This window comes from Typopeltis vanoorti, chromosome 10 (genome assembly GCF_054136105.1).
Source record: "Typopeltis vanoorti isolate ZY-2024b chromosome 10, IOZ_Tvanoo_1.0, whole genome shotgun sequence".
Lineage (NCBI taxonomy): Eukaryota > Metazoa > Arthropoda > Arachnida > Uropygi > Thelyphonidae > Typopeltis > Typopeltis vanoorti.
In genome coordinates, this window is record NC_143558.1 from 24,652,397 (window position 1) to 24,673,314 (window position 20,918).

Below are 20,918 nucleotides of genomic sequence, written 5' to 3' on the forward strand. Positions count from 1 at the left end.
AGGTGAAATGAAAGCATTACAATCCTTAAGATGCAACAGTCATTATTACAAAGGGGACACTATAGTTATGGATTCTGACAATTATAAATTGCTCTTTTATCACAGAATTGATCAACATACCAAGAACTGGATTACAATTCCACTAACAGAGCTCAGAAACTAAACTCGTTACTAGATGAAGTTGTAAGCCTTGATGAAGACACTATAGAAAAACTTTAAGTTAAGGAAAATAGTATCTTCACTGTCCGAACTTAAATCAGAATGACTCCTCTTTCTAGGATATGAGAAAGCCTATTCTAATCACATTTTTAAAAATATTTAATGAAAATTAATATTGCAATATTCCCTCGGCTATACTATTTTTTTATGTATAACATCACAACTCTTTTTAAAATCAATCCATTGTTCATGTTGTACTTTGTAATTAACTACTGTTGCCACTGACAATGGCCTCTAATATTCAGGCTGAAATATATGGCCTTAAATAAATAGTATTACTTATTCCTTGTGTTTTTCATCTTAAAGAAACTTCTCATGCATAAGTATCTCTTAAACAACAGTGAATCAGATTTTAGAGTTTTAAAATACATACTTTTATAATATCAGGTAAAAAAATTGCATCTAATAAACATAAGTTTGTATTTTCTCTTAATGTTGCTTTTTAAAATGAATGCCTTTTTAAATTCTTCTATTACTCTCAGAGAAGTATAATCAGACTTATATTGCTGAAATATAAGAAACAAGAAAAAAAAATCCATCAGTTTTATAGCAGGTGGATTTTATCTTTGAAATTTTTATTTTTATTATTCTAGTTCAACTCTGTATAGGGAATTACATTTCTAGAAATTGCCATATGTAATAAACTAAATACAAAAGCGAGTTACATTTTCATATAACAATGAGATTATATGAATATGGAATTTGCTTTGCTGGAGCTTCATAAGATCTGGTAGGTGCTTTCATGCTGACATGAAGGGTTTTATTTTCAACTTTCCTTCATGTGGTTTGAAATTTCTCATTTTGAAATCTGTATGAAGTTCTCTAGCTGGGAAGGTGACAAGTTAAGGAAAGAGTGAATTGGAATATGAGATTAGAACTGAATGCCAAGAAATATTCAGAGTTCTTGGGCTATGTAGTCAGTAGGATCAAGAATAATTACTGAGGAATGCGATCTAAGTATTTTTTTTTTCTTATGGGGCTCCTATAAACTTGTACATTCATACCAAAATGGGTTAAGGATTTTCTTTATTTTTATTGATTTTATATTTATTTTTTTACCAGGTCTGGAAACTACTCTAGAAATCAAACATGGAACTTTTTTCCAAGCCACTTCAGGCTTCCAATTAGCAGGGCAGTGGTCTCACACTGGGCAATGAAATCTATCTTCTAAAGATCACATACATGCCTACAGTGGCATTTTAGCCTGCAGCCTTTTAGTTGGAGAACAAATATGCTAACCACTTGGCCAGTCAGGCTAGCAATGAGTCGTCGGATTCCATGGATGCTTAAAAGTAATTATTACATGACACTTCCAGGGAGTGAGACTCATCAAGGGAGGGCACCTCTGTCTCCACTAACTACTTTCACCATCTACGCCAATGCCATCTACTGCCAAACACCACTAGTATTTTTAGACTCGCAAACATCCATGCCCACAGCAGGATTTGAACCCACAGCCTTTTGGCTGGAGAGTGGATACGCTAACCACTCGGCCAACCAGGCTGGCTGTATCTGATAGGTTCCTCTGATACTAGAGGAACCATTCAGATACAGGGAAAACTATTGCAGAATGATAGGTTCTCTCTGAAAACTGTACAAAGGTCATATGAGGAAATGAAAAGGAGATTTTTTGCATGGCGAGTGGTGAATGAGTGTAATGCATTGCCAGAGTGGGTAGTGATGCTCCAACACTTGAATGTCTTCAAGGCAATGTATAATAGAATTCAACCTCCCATGATGAGTCTTCAGAATTCATGGAAGGGGATAATATTAACATTACTGTGGAGGAGGAGAACAAGTTACTGGAACTGTTTAATCATTTTTATCAGGTATTTTGTTCTGGTGGAAGAGGTTTTATTCTTAGATTGAGAGAACAAGTTTGAGGGAATGCATGCAAATTGATTTATTTAAAATGTTAAGTGCTTTAGATTGTAAGTGGGTGCAAATGAATTTTTAATGTATTTTAAGTGATTGGACAAGGAGTGAAGAGTGCTTGGTCTACCTTTACCATGAGTTGCCTCAGTCCTGAAGATACTTCAGGCGCAAACTTTGTTTGCTTACACTTGGATAAAGGATTAAACTAAATTTATTATAGTCTAACCAAGTGGGAAAAAACAAAAAACTTCAACATCTTTCTCTAAATCCAGAGTATTTAATAATAAGGTGGTACACCTTTTGGCAACTCATATAGGTAAATATAACCTCTCCATTGCCTTCTGCCTTAGTATCACCACTTATGGGTCTGGCTCCCACTGATGAGACATCAATAAAGGTCGAAACTGGTCTGGGTAGTGGCCCTTCCTTTAATGCATAGCATTATACATCTCTGCAAGGAGATGTGCTTTGCATTATGGGAGATACTGAGACAAGGACTGCTGAGAGCTTGGTCTACCTTTTAAAAGTTGCCTCAGTCCTGAAGATACTTCAGGTGCAAACTTTGTTTGCTTACTTTGATAAAGGATTAAACTAAATTTATTATGTATTTTAAGAGAATGGGTGAAGGAACTGCCCTAATTGTGAATAACTTTAAACTGGTTTGAGTGTTGAGAGAGTGGAAACAAGGTAAAATAGTACTGTTTTATAAAGCCTATCTTGAAATGGCAGTATTGAGCTCTGAACTCAATATTGCCATTTCAGCTGATGCATTCCTTTGGTGTTAATTATTTCGGAAAGATCAGTTGCATGAGGTGAGGGCTCATATATAGGAATAGATGTAGGGTTTTTTCAGTGAGTCCAGCATAGATTAATGGACAGTTTTTTTTAGTGATCTGGTCACATTTTAATAGTTTCAAGAGTAGATGAGAGAAATGTATATAGTGTTCTGTACTGTTGCTGAAGTTTTACAGGTTGCTGCATAAGTTACTTAAGAGTTTATATAAAGAAGATAGTAACAAATGGGTTTAGCAAGGACTCAGTAGCCGGGATATTATTTGTTTTAGAAATTATGGACTTTACAACCATGTTGTTATAAATTTATAACACAGTTGAAAAGTCCATAATTTCTAAAATGAATGCTGATCATCATGTAACACTAAAAGAAAGGGATGTTATTTGCTTTCTATGCTTTTCATTTCCATTAATCAGTAGCTTCCCAATGATCTGATTCTCAATCTCTAAGCCTCTTTTCTTCATAGCTTTTGGTCTTCCTCCTTCCAGGGATATTACTGTTCTTTATTGTAACGATACTATGACCTGACTGCAAAGTGAAACGAATATGCAGATATTTGTGAATACTGTATGTAGATAGTCCTTTCAAAAGGTTGAGCAAACTTTAGATATTAAAGGCAAATAAAGATAATACTAGAATTTTGGAATGTTAGCTGTGAAGACAGATTAAAAAAATCTAACCTACGAAGGTTGGTGTAAATAAAAGTGTAATTTATGACTTAGATAAGTCATCTATTTAATAATTATTTATTATTAAATTTTCCAAAGGGGGAGCAAGGAAAAGGGACATCTCCTGGAAGTTGCACAACCATGTAGGTTTCTTGCATATTGTGAATGTATAGAATATTTTGCGTGAGGATGATGAGTGAACACTCGTCATCCTCAGCCGATTCTCGGTTGTATGGGCCTTGAAGTGAAACTATCCTATGATGAGCTTCTGTGCTTTGTGTTCAAGGGAGGGGAAGTCCTGTGATGTTAATAAATACATCACAAATAGCTGTCCTCAGTTCAAACCTGAGATAACAGCAACATGGACATCATTCACATGTAAAAATTTCTAGCAGCTCACACACAAGATGGAAAAAATTTATTTCCTTCTTACTCTTATTCATTCTCACCTCTTATCTTGCAGTGTTGACGAATTTTCTACATTTAACCGCTACCGTATCGAGGATAAGGTGGTTAGCCCTATGCCTCCCAGTGTGTCCTATGTCTGTAGATGCATGTGTTCATGAGTCAGTTGTCCTGTTCTGGGGGACAAAAAAACCCCTACCTCCATATGAGACTGGCCAACTCTTAGTCAAAAGAGACCAGATAAAGGTTCCTCATTTCACTCAGGGGAAATTGAATCCAGGTCTTCAAAAATCATATCAAAAATCCCCCCCAGATATACCTGGAGGGGGGGATTGTAAGAGGAGTAATGAGTAGCCTTGTTTCTCATACAAAAGTACTACTGATGAGAAACAGATCAAACCTGAGATAACGGGTTTGATCTCTGTAAATATAAACATAGGGACTGCTTTACTTTTTCTATCAAAAGTCAGACTTTTCTGGGAATTCTAGCTTTTCCTCATCCTGGAATTCTTAATAGTTCTCTATACTGTTTAATTCTAATTATTTCTCAGTTCATTAATTTTGTATAAGAATGTATTATGGTGGAAGATGCTAATCTCCACAAATATTTGTATACATATAATTGTATTTATTTGTTAAAATGTTCCCCTCTTACAATTTTTTATTTTCTTTTAGAAATGTAACAAATGCTACAAAAGAACCCCAACACACCAATGTCCAGGCTGTGGCCAGTATGTGGTGCCAAATGTATCTGTTACTCTTTCATCAGCTTCAAGTTCAGTAGATAATGAAACAAAATGACGATCCAAATTCATTTCGAATTATGTAAAGATTCTTGTCAAGTGCTATATATATAAATATATATAGTGTAATCTCCCTCCATTAAATATTTTCTTTAAACAGCTTAAAACAAGTTAATAATAGAGCTATTAATTGTTAATGAATTAATTCAAGTAACAAGATTAAATTGTAAAATTTAGCAACAAATTTATTTCAAATTATCAGTTCTTCAGTTTAACTTATTTCTGAGAAGAAATATTATACCTGTTAATAACTATGCTTGATCAGTTCATTTTTCAAAATTACTTATTTAAATGTTTGCGTTCTTATTCCAAGTTGATAAACAACTGAGGAAAATAAATTCCACATAAAAATTCATTTTTATGCTTCTAACCATTATCATTCTACTAAGTTTATCTGCCATCATATTACAGGTAAAGGGTAGAGAATATATTTCATTTGTGCATTCCCTGATGTACTGAGCACTCCTTTTGCTTTCACTGAGGTGATAGCACTGTAATTTAGACCTGATAAAGATATTTATTGCAGAATTTCTTTGTAACAATTTATATCCCACCACAGCAGGTAATAATCACTAAGAATGAAAGGGAAAAAAAAGTGTGCAACTCGTATATAGTACTAGTCACTTCTCATTAGTTTTATCTTTCTTATCAGTGGCAACTCATGGCTTGAAATCGTGGGGATGCTGCAAATTTCAAAATATACACACTGTAAGTACACTATATACATGTTTGGATAAAATATCAAAATTATGGTAAAAATTAAAAAAAAAAATTAAACATGAAAAAATATCGTTTATTATCGATAAAATTATACAGTTTAGTATAATTCAAAATTAAAAATAAAATCTATTATCATAATCCTAATTTTTTAAAATAAAAACTAACATTTGTTATAGGACATTACAATTGAAGACAAATTAAAATTTGTCTTCAATTGTAATGTCCAAATATTTAAAGAGATGAAGTAAACACGATAAGCACTACGAACACTCTACAATTATGCAAACTGCATATAAACAACAGTGGAACAGCGCGATGGACAGTGCCACATTAAGCTAATAGCTCGCATCTCACTATGACATGCATATGCTTGCGCACGTAGCAATATGGCACTGTGGTAAACACAGTGCTGCTGGCATCCTTCGCCCTCCTAAGTTCTACAAGATGGATTTTTATTTTTTGTACAAAATAAGAGAATTGTATAGGATTGTTGATGATAAAATTAAATATTACAAGCAAATATAAATAAATTAATAAATATATTTATGTATAGAGAAAAATTGGGGATGCTGCAGTTCCACAGTGCTTATGCACGAGCCACCCCTCCTCATTATGCTAGTCACCTTCCTGGCACTAGTCTTTTATTAGTCACGTAACTGTCTACATCACTTTTATATTTTCCCCCATAATTTAATTTTCATCAGCATTACCTGTTTTTCATTGGTTATCCACTTATTCACTTGATGTATGCAATTTGCCACTGCTGCTTCTAATTAGATCTCATCTGCTGATCTTTTCCTTTCAGTTCTTCTGTCTGTGGAACTGCTCCAAACTGATTTTTGAGATTTCTAATTATCCTTTGTTCTTGATGCTTCTGCATATCTGTTCATTGTCCAAGTCAGACCACATGGTTACTTGCCAGCCAGAGGCAGGGATGACATCTGTTACAATCAGTTCTTCTGATGCTAGGACCAAAAACTTTTGATTGTTGTTCTCTACACTATATCTTGTCTAAGACATTTATCCCTTAAGAATTTATGAAATTCAGTTCTTGCCCAATCTATATTGTTGCAACTAAAATCTCCTATAATGATCACTTGCTTTACAGTTGTAAAACTAATGTGCCTAAACATTTCCTACCTCTAGCAACATCTGTTCTGTTTCCACTTCATACCATAGTCTTAAAGTCAGTGTGTTTTCTTTTCAATTCTTTAGTCTGAGAGTAGACAACTCATCACTGATGAGTAACACCACCACCCCTACCCAATTTATTTGGTGATGAATTGGATTTCATGCTCAAGGTATCCCAAGCAAGAGAGAATTATTCCTGTATTACTAGTGTAGATGGCCTCTCCCTGTATTTTTTTTTTACATGAATCCCATTTACAAGTAGTTGTAAACTTGTACCTTTTTAGTATTCAACTCAGGGTTAATGTCACTATCCACCATCTTGTGAACCTGGAGTATTCTTGTCTCCCAGTTTGCGTTCTTCAGCCAATTTTGTCTGTATGTATATATATACAAGATGAATAAGAGTTTCCTAGAGCAAACTTGCTACCTTTTGTATGAGACCAGTTAACTTACCTTCAATTCAAAAAGTCTACTAAGATTCCACTCAAGATGAAAATCTAACTTGGGGTCTTTTCTAATTGAAGGGAAATGTCCTGTCATTCTTCACTTGTGCATGTTCATTTATATATTAGGCCAAATGACATTAAAAGTAATTTGCATTTTCTAAACCTAATTATTGCTAATCTTATCTCCATTCTCAGTTTTTCATGTTTGGTGGGGCATGTCTGTTAGTGTGTGTGAGGGGAGGGGGATTATAGCTTTCTTGGAGGGAAACCATTTTCACCTTTGAAACTTAACACTTTCAGTTAAAGACCTTGGAAACATTCATTCCACTTAATGAGAAATTCAGTGAGACTGGTAGCTGTCATAAACCCCTGTGCAGCACACGCACTACCACAAAAGGTAATAAAATATATGAGAATTGCACTTTCTTCAGTATTCTTGAAGATTGTCATGGAATAACTATATTACTGAGGAAACCAATGATTCCTAAAGGGAAGAATACAATGGAACAAATCCTTGCTACTTGAAGCATCTTGGATTAATAAACAATTATGGAATTAAAACAAGGATCTCAATTCCATAATTGTTTATTGCTAGATTAGTTGACTGCAGTTTCATTTGATTTGAAACAGTCTGGAGAAAATATAATACATGCACTAACATTTAATGCTTGCATTAGCTAGAAAATACCAAAAAAAAAAAATCAATTTGTCCAGTGAGTTTCATTTATCTCTTAATTTAAAATAATACTTGCAGTATTATTTTGAGTTTTTTTCTGGGTGGAAGGCAACTTTCTAAATTATATATTTATTCTGCCTAAATTATCTAAGGCAGAGTAAATAAAAAATTTGGCCATTATCCTATATTACATTGTCAGTTAAAGACTAATCTAAATTCTCTCCCTCATTACAAATGATAACATTTAAGCAATGTCATGTTTTGTCATTAATTTGATATTTCTATAAATAGTGATGAAAGCTGTCAGTTGCTTTGCATTCCAAAGGCTACATCAGACACAACTGTACTCTTGACATGTATGGTCTTGTAACCTGTTCCTTCTCAACACCAGTAATAAAATTATCTTATCATTTTGAAAAAACTATCTTTCCCACAACTTTTAGTGTATACTTTGAGAGATTCAACTGGACCTTGACAGAGTGGGAGGCTGCATTTTCATTAGGCTAACTTTAATCCCAAAGCAGGCAAACCACCCATTAGAACACACACACAATTAACAGACATAATAACACTGGTCTTAAAACCTGAGATGCTTCAGTTGTAGATCCAAATAAACCAATCTCCTTCCCCAACATTGCAGGAGTTTGACGACATTTCTTATGCAAGTATTATTAACAGGATTGCTTCTTAAAAGAAGGGGGGAAGGAAAATGGTACTTCCTAAGATATGGTAGCAGTTATTTTGTATTTTGCAGGCATTAACAGCAGTCTCTTCTGCAAAATGTAATCTGAATATACATAATTTTCAGCTTCCAAAATTTTGTATGAGCACAATGATTGGTATAGATATAAGTATGGAAATGGTCACTCATAAAAAGGTGCATTTTTGCAATACCATTCTTGTATACTGATATCTCTATCATAGCAGGAGAATCTAGAACTAGTCTTTTGGTTAATATGTCACCTGTAACAACAATTTTGAATCAGTAATTTGACCATTAGAAATGGTCCAACTCGACCAAAATTAAGATGGCTTGACCACGTGAACTAAATTTCATTTAAAGTGAGTAAGAGAATTCTTATATTCATAAAGATGGACAAAGCAACTCTTTGCAAATTGATACAGTAGGATATAAACAATTGTTTCATTTTGACAATACTACTACTAAGCATGAAGATTGCTTCCTCGGCACTGCTATGCTATAGTTTTGTGTGTTGGCCTGATATGTTAAAAAAAATATGAATAAGAGTGCAAATAGTCCATTCTTAAATGCTAACTTACATGGACGCTATTGTATTGCTCTACATCAGCGGTGGCCAACCTATGGCACATTGCATGATTAGAAGTGGTGCACTGAGCCCCAGAGAAAAATTTAAAAAAATTTTGTATACAATTTATATATATAACACAAAATTAACCTAGCACTGAATTCCAGAGTGCGCACTTATTATACTTGTTTGATCTTAAAGCAACAGGCACTGGCAAATGCTGACATGAGTCACCAGTTACTCGATCAGGTTACAGGTGACTTTCGTGTCATAATGATCGATGAACTTCTGATTCTATGTGAGTGAACATTTCTGTGTTTTCAAACTTATGTTTTTATTAACAGTTCTTTAAGATAAGATTTCTGTTTTTATGAAGGCTTAATATAGTTCTGTAAATTTAAAAATCAATTTTTTTCATTTTGAACGTGTATGTCAAGTTCTTGCCCGTTCCCCTAATTTGCTGATTACTGAAAACTGCAATTATTCGGTGTGTTTTTGTTTTTTTTATACAATATCTTTCCTTTTTATATTTACGTATATGGTAGGTTTATTCCTAAAATTTAACTTATCATCAGCAAAGCTTTCGTAATAAGGATGTTTGGGTTGTGTGTGTGATTGCCAGCTGATCGACTGTTTTATGGCAGGAAGCGATCTCATATTTCATTGGACATAATATATTATGAGAGAGAGACTCTCTATGAAAAAAAAAATGATTTTTAAACTTGTAGAACTGTATTAGGATTTCATGAAACCAATAATCTTATTTTAAATTTGTAGAACTATTTTTGAATGTTCATAATGTTTAAAACGATAAAATAATTTAAATAAATTATTTAATAAGCTTTACTTTTTGAAATAATTTTTTTTTTTACAGTCAGTTACCCATTACTTTGCAAACGAAAATGAGCAGAAGAAAAGCAGAAGGTGATAGCAAGCACCTTCTGCTTTTCTTCAATAAATGCAAGACTGCAATAAATAAGAACAATAAATGTTCTTATTTATTGCAGGTCCTTCAAGAAAACCATTGTGCATTGTTTGTGAAAGCACTCTCTCAGATAATAGAAGACATGATGTTAACAGACGCTATAGAAAACATCAAGCTGAATTAGAAGAAAAACTGAAGTTAGTTCCTGGGTCTGAGTTGCGGAAAGAATATGTGGTTAAGAAAAAGGAAGAAATATAAGAGACAAAATATATTTGTGAAACGAAGTTGTTAAAGTGTGGCAATGCTGGAGGCGTCTTATGAAATTGCCTTTGTGCTTGTGTTTTTTAACCAACATTTCTCTGATGGAGAGGAAGTTAAGCCCTGTCTTGAAAAATTTGCAAAATGTCTTGGTGATAAGAATGTTGGAAGAAAAGTAAACCAAATTCCTCTAAGCAAACAATTACAAAAGGCATCGAAGAACTTTCTCACGATGTTACTGGGCAATTGAAAGACCATGTTCATGCTTGTTCTTTCTTTTCTTTAGCCTTAGATGAATCCACTGACACATGTGATGTAGCCCAATTAAGCATTTTTATAAGAGAAATTGATGGTAATTTTAACATCTTCGAAGAACTTATTGGTCTTGAGTCACTTCATAGAAAAAACAGAAAGTCAGACATATTTGACAAAGTAAAGTCATGTCTAGAAAATCAACTAGTTTCTAATAAGCTCATCAGTGTTTGCACTAATGGAGTACCGCCAATTGTAGGTAGAGTTTCTAGGACTTTAACTTTACTTGAAAGGTTTTTAGGTCGTTCTCTACTGAAGTATCTATTATACATAAAGAATCTCTGTGTGGAAAAACTCTAAATTGGAAGCATGTTATGATACTAGTTGTAAAGTGTGTGAATAAAATTAGAGCAAGAGGGTTAATCAGAAGAGAATTCAGAGAATATTGTGAACTGCTAGATATGGAATATGGTGATCTCATCCTTCATTGTGAGGTGTGCTGGCTTTCTAAAGGACAAGTTCTCAGTAGATTTTGGAAGCTGAAAGAAAGTGTTCGTAATTTTCTGAAAGAGAAGGATGAGTTGCATGAGGATAAAGCCCTGTTGTGTGATGAGAAATGGCTATTTGATTTAGCATTTTTAATTGATGTTACCAGCCACCTCAATGAACTAAATTTGAAACTGCAGGGCAAGAACAAATTGTTTCCTAGTTTAGTAAATGACATCAGTGCATTCAAAATGAAATTAAAACTGTTCATCTCCCAGTTAGAAAATGGGGATTTAAGTAAATTTCCACGTTTAAAAGAACACAGTGAATCTGTTGAAGATAATGTCAACTTTACAGAATATACTGAGAAACTCAGATTATTGCACGAGTCCTTTAACAGTCGTTTTAGCGATTTTGCCGAAGAAGAAGGCTGCATACTTGCATTTATAAATCCTTTTTCACTTATTGAACAAAAAATCTTGATGATGCATAGTAACATAAAAATGGAACTTATTAATCTCAAAATCAATTCTTTATCGAAAATGAAATTTAACGAACTTCCATCACTCCCAGATTCTTCTGATATAATTAATTTCTGGCGATCGTTGCCCTGTGAACATTTTCCAGAACTGAGAAAATTTGCTCAGAGTTATATCTGTCATTTTGGAACTACATACAGATGCAAACAAGCATTTTCATCAATGAAAATGATTAAGAACAAACTACAGTCGTGACTCACTGATTCAAATTTGAAAAACTGTTTGCTTTCTGTAACTGATTTAACTCGAAATATTACAAGCTTAGCAAAAGCAAAGCAATTTCAAAAGTCTCAAAATGCTTATTGTCTTTATAAGTAATCCTTTTATTTAAAAGTGCTAAAAGTGTGTATATTACCATACATATATATATAAAAAATCATTTTATGCATAACTGTTAAATATATCCATATTACCATATTTTAAAAGGGCTGAAAAGTGGTATAAGTTTGTATGGCATATCTTAACTAAAAAATGAAAGAATTGACACATGAACTATAAAAGGTTGGCCACTCCTGCTCTACATAATATTCAGTTTAATCTCAGATAACTGTTGCATGTTGAAGAGCTTTATCTCTTGGCGCCTTGTCATGCACCTTTGGTAGCCTTGACTTCTAAGATTCTTTGCTGTAAGCAGTGCTATAACTGCTTTTTCTTTTCATGGGTCTTATGCAAGATTTTATTTTCTTCCCCCCCTTTTTTTGGGGGGGGGAATGATAAGTAGAAATTCTGTAATGTTATAAAGTTAAAATTTTACTGCACCAATAAGAAAATCATTACCTATATAATTCCTATATTTAATATAGTTATTTCTTATTGGTCGGTTAATTTTTAACTAACCAAAAGCGTTATAGAATCGGCCCCTAGTGGTAAAATTTGAAAATTTTATACTGATTATATTTTTGATATCCCATTTCAAGGCCCCTTTGTCCTGGTCCCTGTGCACCTACCTACTTGCACTCATCCAGTCTAGAATTTCCATCTCAGCAAAATCTTTTTGGATGTTATCTTCTGTTTGCTTTCCACCAAACCTCATCCTGAATGATTGTTTAGCCATTCACTACTCACCCTGTATAGTTCATTATCCTCTCCATTCAACCTGTTATCTCTTGCTGGTCCAAAGACTTCTCTAAGGATTTTATTTTCAGAGAATTAGGAAAGCTTTTGTATCTTAGTTCATTATGTTTCTACAAAATAGATCTAATGATTCTTGTATATTTCTATTTTAACTTGGAGAGAATTTTGGAAGATAAGTGATGTAGCAAAATAAGATATGAAGTCACGTATTCTAGCTTGTACAGGTATCCCTTGCTTAACGTTGGATTTGATTAACACAGCAAATTAAATTGAGCTAATCCTTTATATATGTGGCAAGTGTTTTAATTAGCTTTTAATTTCCTGGCCAAGAGAAAGTCGTGAGCATGATGACGTCATTCCTCCCATTAAGCTTAAGAGTGGGTGCATTACAAGTTCCAGTTGTTCTGCTGTATTTACAAATTATGTTCTTTATAAATTTTTTCATCAAATTCTCAATGTAAGAATGTGAAATTTCTTTTTTTTCCTCACCAAATATGACTTTGCTACAACCCATGAATGTGGGCATCATTGCAACTGTCAAAGCCTATTTTCTTGAAAAGACATTCTCAAAGGCAGTAGAAAACAGGAGAAAATGCAATTATGCTCCAAGAATTTTCGAAATATTTTAACATTAAACACAATTGAAAATATTCATGACTCATGGGAGCAAGTGTCTTCTAACTGTGCAAGAGCTGTCTGGAAAAACCTTTTGACAGAATGCACTAATGACTTACACTTAAAAGAAACGTTGCAATTGTTGAAGACCTTGGTTTTTGATGGTGCTGATGCAGATGTTAAAGAATTATTGGATTCAAATTCAAGATTTCGGTGACAGTGATCTCGAAATTGAACAACAATGTGCATATGAAGATAAAGAACAAATGGAATGTGAAGATGAGGTTCTAAAGGAGATAAGAATCTAAGAACTGGATTGAATATTTCAGTTTAGAATCACTTAAACAGCAAGTAATTGATATGGTTCCAGATGTTAATTGAAGAATGCTTGTTTACTGAGGTCTAAAATCATTTTACTTATCATAGAATTTATGCTGATAAAAAAAATTAAAACCTGTTCAAACAACTCTTACTGCAATTTTTATCAAAAAAAGTTAACTAATGTAGATACAAGGGTGGTCTGAAAGGCTCTTGGCCTAACAATGAAAAAACGAATTTATAATTTCAACATAATTGCCCTTAAGACTAATACATTTATTCCAGTGATAATCCAGCACCATTGTCTCGTCCCTGTAGTAGTTGTCAGTAAGATCTGCAAAATACCCCTCTACAGCTGCATGCGCTGACCAATGAGAAAGAGTTTTAGTTTTGGGAAGAGATAGAAGTCAGAGGGAGCCAAATCTGAGGAATAGGGTGGATATTCCAACAATTCATAGTGCAGATCTCTTAATTTTCTTATTTCCAAAACTTTACCTTTGGGGGCAGGTACTGATGAAAGATGATTTTTTTCCAACTGCAAACCGGGTCTTTTCTCCGAAATTTTTTCGTCTAGTCTGGTTAAAAGATCGGAATAATATTCCCTGGTTATTCTTTTACCCTTTTCAAGATAATTAATAAAAAAAAATGCTTTTAGCATCCCAAAATACTGATGCCATAACCTTTCCTGCTGATGGAACAGACTTTGTCTTCTTTGGTGCTGAACAACCGGCTTCTGTCCACTGTTTTGATTCTGGTGTGTAATGGTGAATCCAAGTTCATCCATAGTAATAAATTGATGCACAAAATGTTTTTTTTCCTGTTAAAATGCTCCAAGCACTATTCAGAGATTTTCATGCAAGTGCATTTTTGATCTGCTGTGAACAAGCACGGCACCTATCTTACACAAAGCTTTTTCATTTGCAATTCTTCATGCAAAATATATCCTACACATTCTTTTGAAATGCCTATAGTCTCAGCAATTTCATGCATTTTGACTCACCGGTCATCCAATATCGCGCACTTGATCAATAATTTCTGGTGGTGTTACACTTTTTGGATGTCCTTCACGTGGATGATTTTCAAGGCTGGTATGGTTACGTTTCAACTCTGCAGTCCATTTCTTAATTGTCAAACAAAGGAGAAGAGTGCCAATAAACTTTTATAAATTTTGAATGAATTTCTTTTGGCATTAAAACTTTTTAATGCCAAATTTTCAATTTTATCCATTTCTAGGGATACAGAGGACACTCTTGTTTCAGACAACTGTTTAAAAACTACTTGATAGCATGACTTGCAATTTCACATGGATGGTTATGACAGATGTACCAACTTAGAAAAAGAATCTTGCTGATAGTGTTGCTATCTATGGTAGAGGCATTTAATAAACATTCATTTTTTATCCTAAAGAGTACCATATAAAACATATTATTAATACATTAATCGATCATGGATGAATTGTAATTTTTACCATTGATTATTATATTTGATTAATGCGATTTTGATATATGTATATACGTGGTAACATAGTTATACCTGTATTTCTGTACTAATTTTATTATGATGAGTAGTCAATCTTCTGAGATGTTTTGAAGTGTTATTTTTGAATTTCATATTATTGATGGTATACTGGTCATTTCTTCCTTGGTTGTTTGTTTCTACATACTTTTAATCTGATTGATTACAAATTCAAGTTTCTTGGCAGAAATGTATCTTCTCAATATTCTAATGGCTCCAGCATATAAAAAAAAAAAAAAAATTATCTACATATCCTAATATTACTATCATAATCAAATTCCTGATTTGTACTGCAAGGGATGTACAGGATATGATAGTACTACATGAAAAATTTACATCATTACTAACTTCCTATCTACAATTTTCCTCCAAATCAGTCTGTTACTCGTCAAGACTCCAATATTATCAGATTTTATATTTCTATAGTCTAAGGCACTTTGTACCGTATCAATCTACCTATTTCTTGGTCTTCCTCTAGATCGTTTTGCTGCCAACCTGGCAGAGAACACTTGTTTTGCTAATCTTTCCTCGCCCATTCTGTTTAAGTGACCATACCACCTGAGATTAGCTCTGCTAATGCATTCCTGGATGCTGACAAGGATATTAGGAAAGAACTTGACATTGTTTTTAATATGATGCCATCTATTAACCCCTGCAATCTTTCTCAGGACTCTCATATCTGCAGTCTCTAGCCTTAGTCAAGTGTTTTACTTCTGACCCAGCTCTCAGATCCATAAATTAAAACTGGTTTGAACACTGTCTTGTATACAGCTACTTTAGTGTTCTGAATAATTTCTCTTATTCCATATGAATTTATTCAATTGACTTTGTACCCTATGCCAGCTTTGTTGATTCTGTTATCTATTTCCATATTTAACTTTCCATCTTCAGTAAAAATCATGCCTAAATAGATGAAATGTTTTACTTGTTCCACAGGTTCTCCGTTCACAACACAGTTGGCATTTTCAACGATTCTACCTATTTTCATTGTCTTTTTATTGCTGACCTTCATACCATATCTATTACAACAGTTATTCAATTTAGTCAGGGAATCTTGCAAACTTGTAGCGGATTTATTTAGAAGTATAACATCGTCCTTCGATGTATAATGTGATCCATATAGATAATGAATAACAGAGGGGATAATGTACATCCTTGTCTTGCACCAGATTTAACATTAAACCATCTTCCTATACTTCCTTCAATGTAACTCCTGATTTACAACTCAAAGACGAATTGCTTGATATAATGCCTTATTTACACCATATAACTGTAGCACATTGAATAGCTTTTCTCTTGGCACCATGTCATATGCCTTTTCCAGATCGACAAAACTTAAATACAGATCTTTGTTATATTCCCATGCTTTCTCAACCATTTGTCGTAAAGTGAACATCTGATCTTGACAACCTCTGTTTGACCTAAATCCAGCTTGTTCTTCACAATTCTTCTCACCCGTTTCTCAAGTATACCGGCCAGGAATCTTGCCAGGAACACTCAGTAGAGAAATGTAATTCTCACATTGTTTTATTTCCTTTTTTATATATGGGTACTATCAGAGCTTTACTCCGTCAGGAATTTGTCCCTCTGTCCAGGCTTTCTGAACTATACAGTGCACCCACTGTAAGACTTTTATACCACCATACCTCAGCATGTCTGGTTGAATATCGTCTACTCCTATTGCCTTTCCACATTTTAAGCCTTTGATGGCTTTTTCTACTTCAAGTATGGATATGTATTCCTGCCTGTATGCTAGTTGAGTGTTTTTAAACACTGTGCTATCACTGCTTGTTTCATTTAGCAATGTTTTGAAGTAATTACTCCATACTTCAAGCATATATTTTTCTTCTGTTTTCATGTCACCTTTATCATCTCTAATTCCTTTTTACAGCACTCTTTCCTCCATTTTTAAGCTTCTTCAACAACCTGCAGAATATCTTACCACCTTCTTGATATTTATTTTCTATGTTCTTGCCAAAGTCCTCCCATGGCTTTTGTTTAGTTAGTTTACAGTGTTTCGTTTTCTTGCATTTTTTTCTATGTTCTCTAAGAGCACAAGCTGACTTATTTGCCAGGAACTTTTGATATGCTTTTTTCTTTTTCTTCACTGCCTCTTTAACTTTCTGTGTCCATGGAGTTCTGATTTTTCTATCCTTGCAGACAGCGTCACCATGCCTCTTTGGCTGAATCAATCAGTTTTTTCTCTAAGGTTTGGTTCCTGTTCTCAAACTCTTCCATTTTTTCTTCAATAAACTTTGTGTATTTTTGTCTACAGTTCACATCTGAGAGCTGCTCAACTTTTATTCGCTTTAAAACTTTCTTACATATTATTCTTTTCAATATGCAATTTAATTTTATCCTGCTCAAGACTAAATAGTGATCACTTCCAATTTCAAATCCTCTGTACACTCTGGTGTCCTGCACCAGTCGAAAAACATCATTATCAACAATAACATGGTCAATGAGACTTTTCTTATTCCTTGCCTCTTCTCTCCATGTGAATTTGTGCACATTTTTATGTTGGAACATGGTGTTAGCAATAACCAGCCCATGTCCTGAGCAGAAATCTAAGTATTTGCCATTATTATTAGCTTTGTTCTTTTCTCCAAATTTTTCCAAAATATTTTCACATGTCTGACAATCATTTCCTACTCTATTTAGATCCCCAACAAGGACCAACTTTTCCTTTTTCATTGTGTCAGTTGCTTTCTCTAAAGCATCAAAAAATTCCTCCACTTCTACCTTAGTAGAACCTTCTGTGGGACCATAGGCAGAAATAAGTCTCATTGTCCAATTCCCCATTCTGATATTTGCCCACATCACTCTACTTGAGACTGCCTGCCATTCAAGAAGATCAGCCTTGCATTTTGTGTTGAATACTATGGCTACTCCTTTTCCATTATTGTCATTGCTTGAATATAGCAACTTGTACTTATTGCTCAGATAGATCACCAGTTTTTGTCTTTTTTGTTTCAGTCACTCCTATTATCTCGATCTGGTACTTTATCTAATTCCTCAGCTAGCTCCATTTCTTTGTCATTCAGGCTTCTTATATTGACAGTACCGATCTTTAACTCTGGTGATGTTGAGTTGGGTTGTGCTCTCAGATTTGTTCCAGTAGCTGACTTTTTGCTGTTTGCCCTGGTTCCCTGATGAAAACAACGGTGGCCTCGTTTAACTGGGCAACACCCCAGCCGGCATGAAATTTTGTCATGTTGTACCATCATTTGTATATTGGTTTAAGCCAATAAGAATACAAATTTAGTTGGCTAAATCCCAAATTGGCAGCCCATCCTCGTTCGTTCAGTATCCAGGTAGATACCCAACAGGATGCATCACCAGAAGGTGAGGATTGGATATTAGTTCAGAAGCCCTGGTCAGTTCTCCGCATTCCTTTAAAGGAAATGTGGAGGTCTCCTCTCAGTTATACAGCTTTGACCCTTAAGCACCTGTATTATAGAAAATGTAACAGATAATGCACTTTTCTAAATGGATGAATGAAAGGGCATCTCCTTTTTTCTATTCTTTAGTAGAAAAAGGTTTCCTAATTGTTAGCTAATATGTTTTGGCTGTTCATTGTTGCAAATTTTGATTGAATTATCATAGGAGGTAGTCCCAATTCATTTAATACTCCCAAAGGACAGGAACAATATCCCTCTAATTTTAAAATTGATTTTGGTTCCCCCTTTTTTTTGTATGGTGGCAAAACTGATTCTTTCCATTCACTGACGGTATATCTTTTTTTCTCCATATTAAATTTAGTTTATGTATTTCCGTAGATAATTTTCTACGAGTTTGGCTACTATTCCCTCACTACCCGTTGCTTTATACTACTTTGGCTAGTGGAAGTTTAAATATTTTTAGGTGACAAGGGAATGAGAACTTTGTATCAAGAAGGTTTGGATTCATCTAGAAGAATGTAGCAATCACTCATGCACTGAGCTAAATGCTCAGTACATGGGTGTAGGGTTGCAGAATTATTTTAACAGAAAAAACTAAGGCAAGATACAATAAGTGATTGACCACCTAAGCAACACTTTGCCTGACCTCTGAAGTTCTAGATTAATTAGAAAAATTTTATCCAACCCTACCATACTGCAATAGGTACGAATTTGTTTTCTACTATACCAAGGGTGTAGATGCCACAATTATAAAATATCACCATCTTTGTAACGATTTCTGAAAGTGTATATCAAATGTTATGTGAATGTAATATATATATATATACAAACTCCTAAATATGTAAAATTTTTAATAAATCAAAAAAAAAAAATGCACATATAAAACTGGAGGGCACAGATGCTATGTACAGTCTTATAAGATACACATAATACAATACTGACTTCAAACAGGTTCAGTAAAATAATTTCTGCAAAAGCTGCTTAATAATTGAAAGAAAAAAAATACTGTTACAGGACATAAAAAGCATTTTTAATAGAAAAATGACTAGAAGGAAAATAACTTTTCCTTTTGATGTAGCAAAACTACCTACGTGCTTCATTAACTTGTTACTATTACTTGCATGCTTCTTATATTAATATCTTAGCTAAAACAATTTCAAATTAAGACATTTTACATTTTGTGTAGTATGGCTTTCTTGGAATGCAAGATTCAATGCTCATCTAATTAATCAAATGTTATTTTTAAATACTGGCTAATTTAATGCACTAGAAGTGACTTGAGGCCATTTATGAAGTAGGTAGCTACACGTACAATGCAACATTCACTTGCAAAACAGGCACTTGAATTAATGTTTGAACTGTTGAATTATGGTAACTTTTTTTAATGAAAGGATAGGTATGTGATCTTTAATTTACAAGATTTATATATAAGCATCTCTTGTAAATGAGAGTAATATCTATCACCAAAGATATTTAAATCAATTTAATTGATCAACTACCTAGTTTTGCTATCTAATGGACAATATATCAGCAACCTTAGTTTGTATCTAAGTTATTTGAATACTGTGTCTTTCATATCTGCATATGCCATGAGCAGTATGGTTAAATGTAAGATTTTCATTTATACTGCTTTTAAATTTTAGCATAATATTCTGTCTAAAATATTTTTGTTTACACTAATAGACAACTATGAGCAATGCAATAGTCTGTTTTTGTGAAGAAATGCTGAAACTAAATTATGAAAAAAAATGCTCTTCTCGATCTTTGTTTTGTATGTCACATAGGCAAGGAACAGAAAATGACATGACATTTGCTACATAATCGTTATATCCTATCTGTAAAGGAATTTTATTACCTAGTATTGTTTAGCACATATCTTCCATATGATTTCTCTGTGGTGTAGATGAGTAAAGGTATCCCTTTTTTAACGTGGGATTTGATTAATTGCAGCAACCCCTTGATATATACGCCGAGTTTTGATTAATGCGCCTTTACATTTACCACGCAAAAACATGCAAGCCTTTTGGCATGAGCACGATGATGTCATTCCTTCTATGCAGCCTCCTACGAATTATTAATACGGTATAGCAGTATTTCTCGAAGTGTGGTACGTGCCCCCTGGGAGGGGGGGGTACGTGAAAGGTCTTCTGGGGGTACGTGGCAATTTTCAGCTATGCATCATTAATGCATGGAATCGTTAAGAAAAAATTATTTTAAACGTATATATTTCTCAAATTATGTATGAATTCTCATACTCAAATTGCGAGTTGCCATCGCCACGACGTTCACGTCCTGGCATGAACTATTATTATTTTAAAGGGGGGTACTTGATAATGAAAATTTAAGAAGGGGTACGTGGATATCTGAAGTTTGAGAAACACTGCAGCACAGTAATCGATCATGGACGAATTGTAATTTTTACCATTGATTATTAGATTTGATATAAGCGGTAGCTTTATGGATTAATTAATCGAGGGATGCTTGTATTTTTATTATATATCTGTGTGCATATATTTATGGATTAATTAATC

General features: G+C 33.8%; 1 protein-coding gene across 1 annotated transcript in view; it reads right to left on the bottom strand.

Annotated features, from left to right (window-relative positions):
- Positions 1 to 5,366: 5,366 nt before the first annotated feature.
- Gnpat (dihydroxyacetone phosphate acyltransferase) overlaps positions 5,367 to 20,918 on the bottom strand; it is a 172,028-nt gene continuing 156,476 nt past the window's right edge. The window contains exon 14 of the mRNA XM_090399390.1: positions 5,367 to 5,446. Within this exon, the coding sequence (XP_090255516.1) occupies positions 5,412 to 5,446 (35 nt within the window). The 3' untranslated portion in view covers positions 5,367 to 5,411. The remainder of the gene's footprint in view (positions 5,447 to 20,918) is intronic.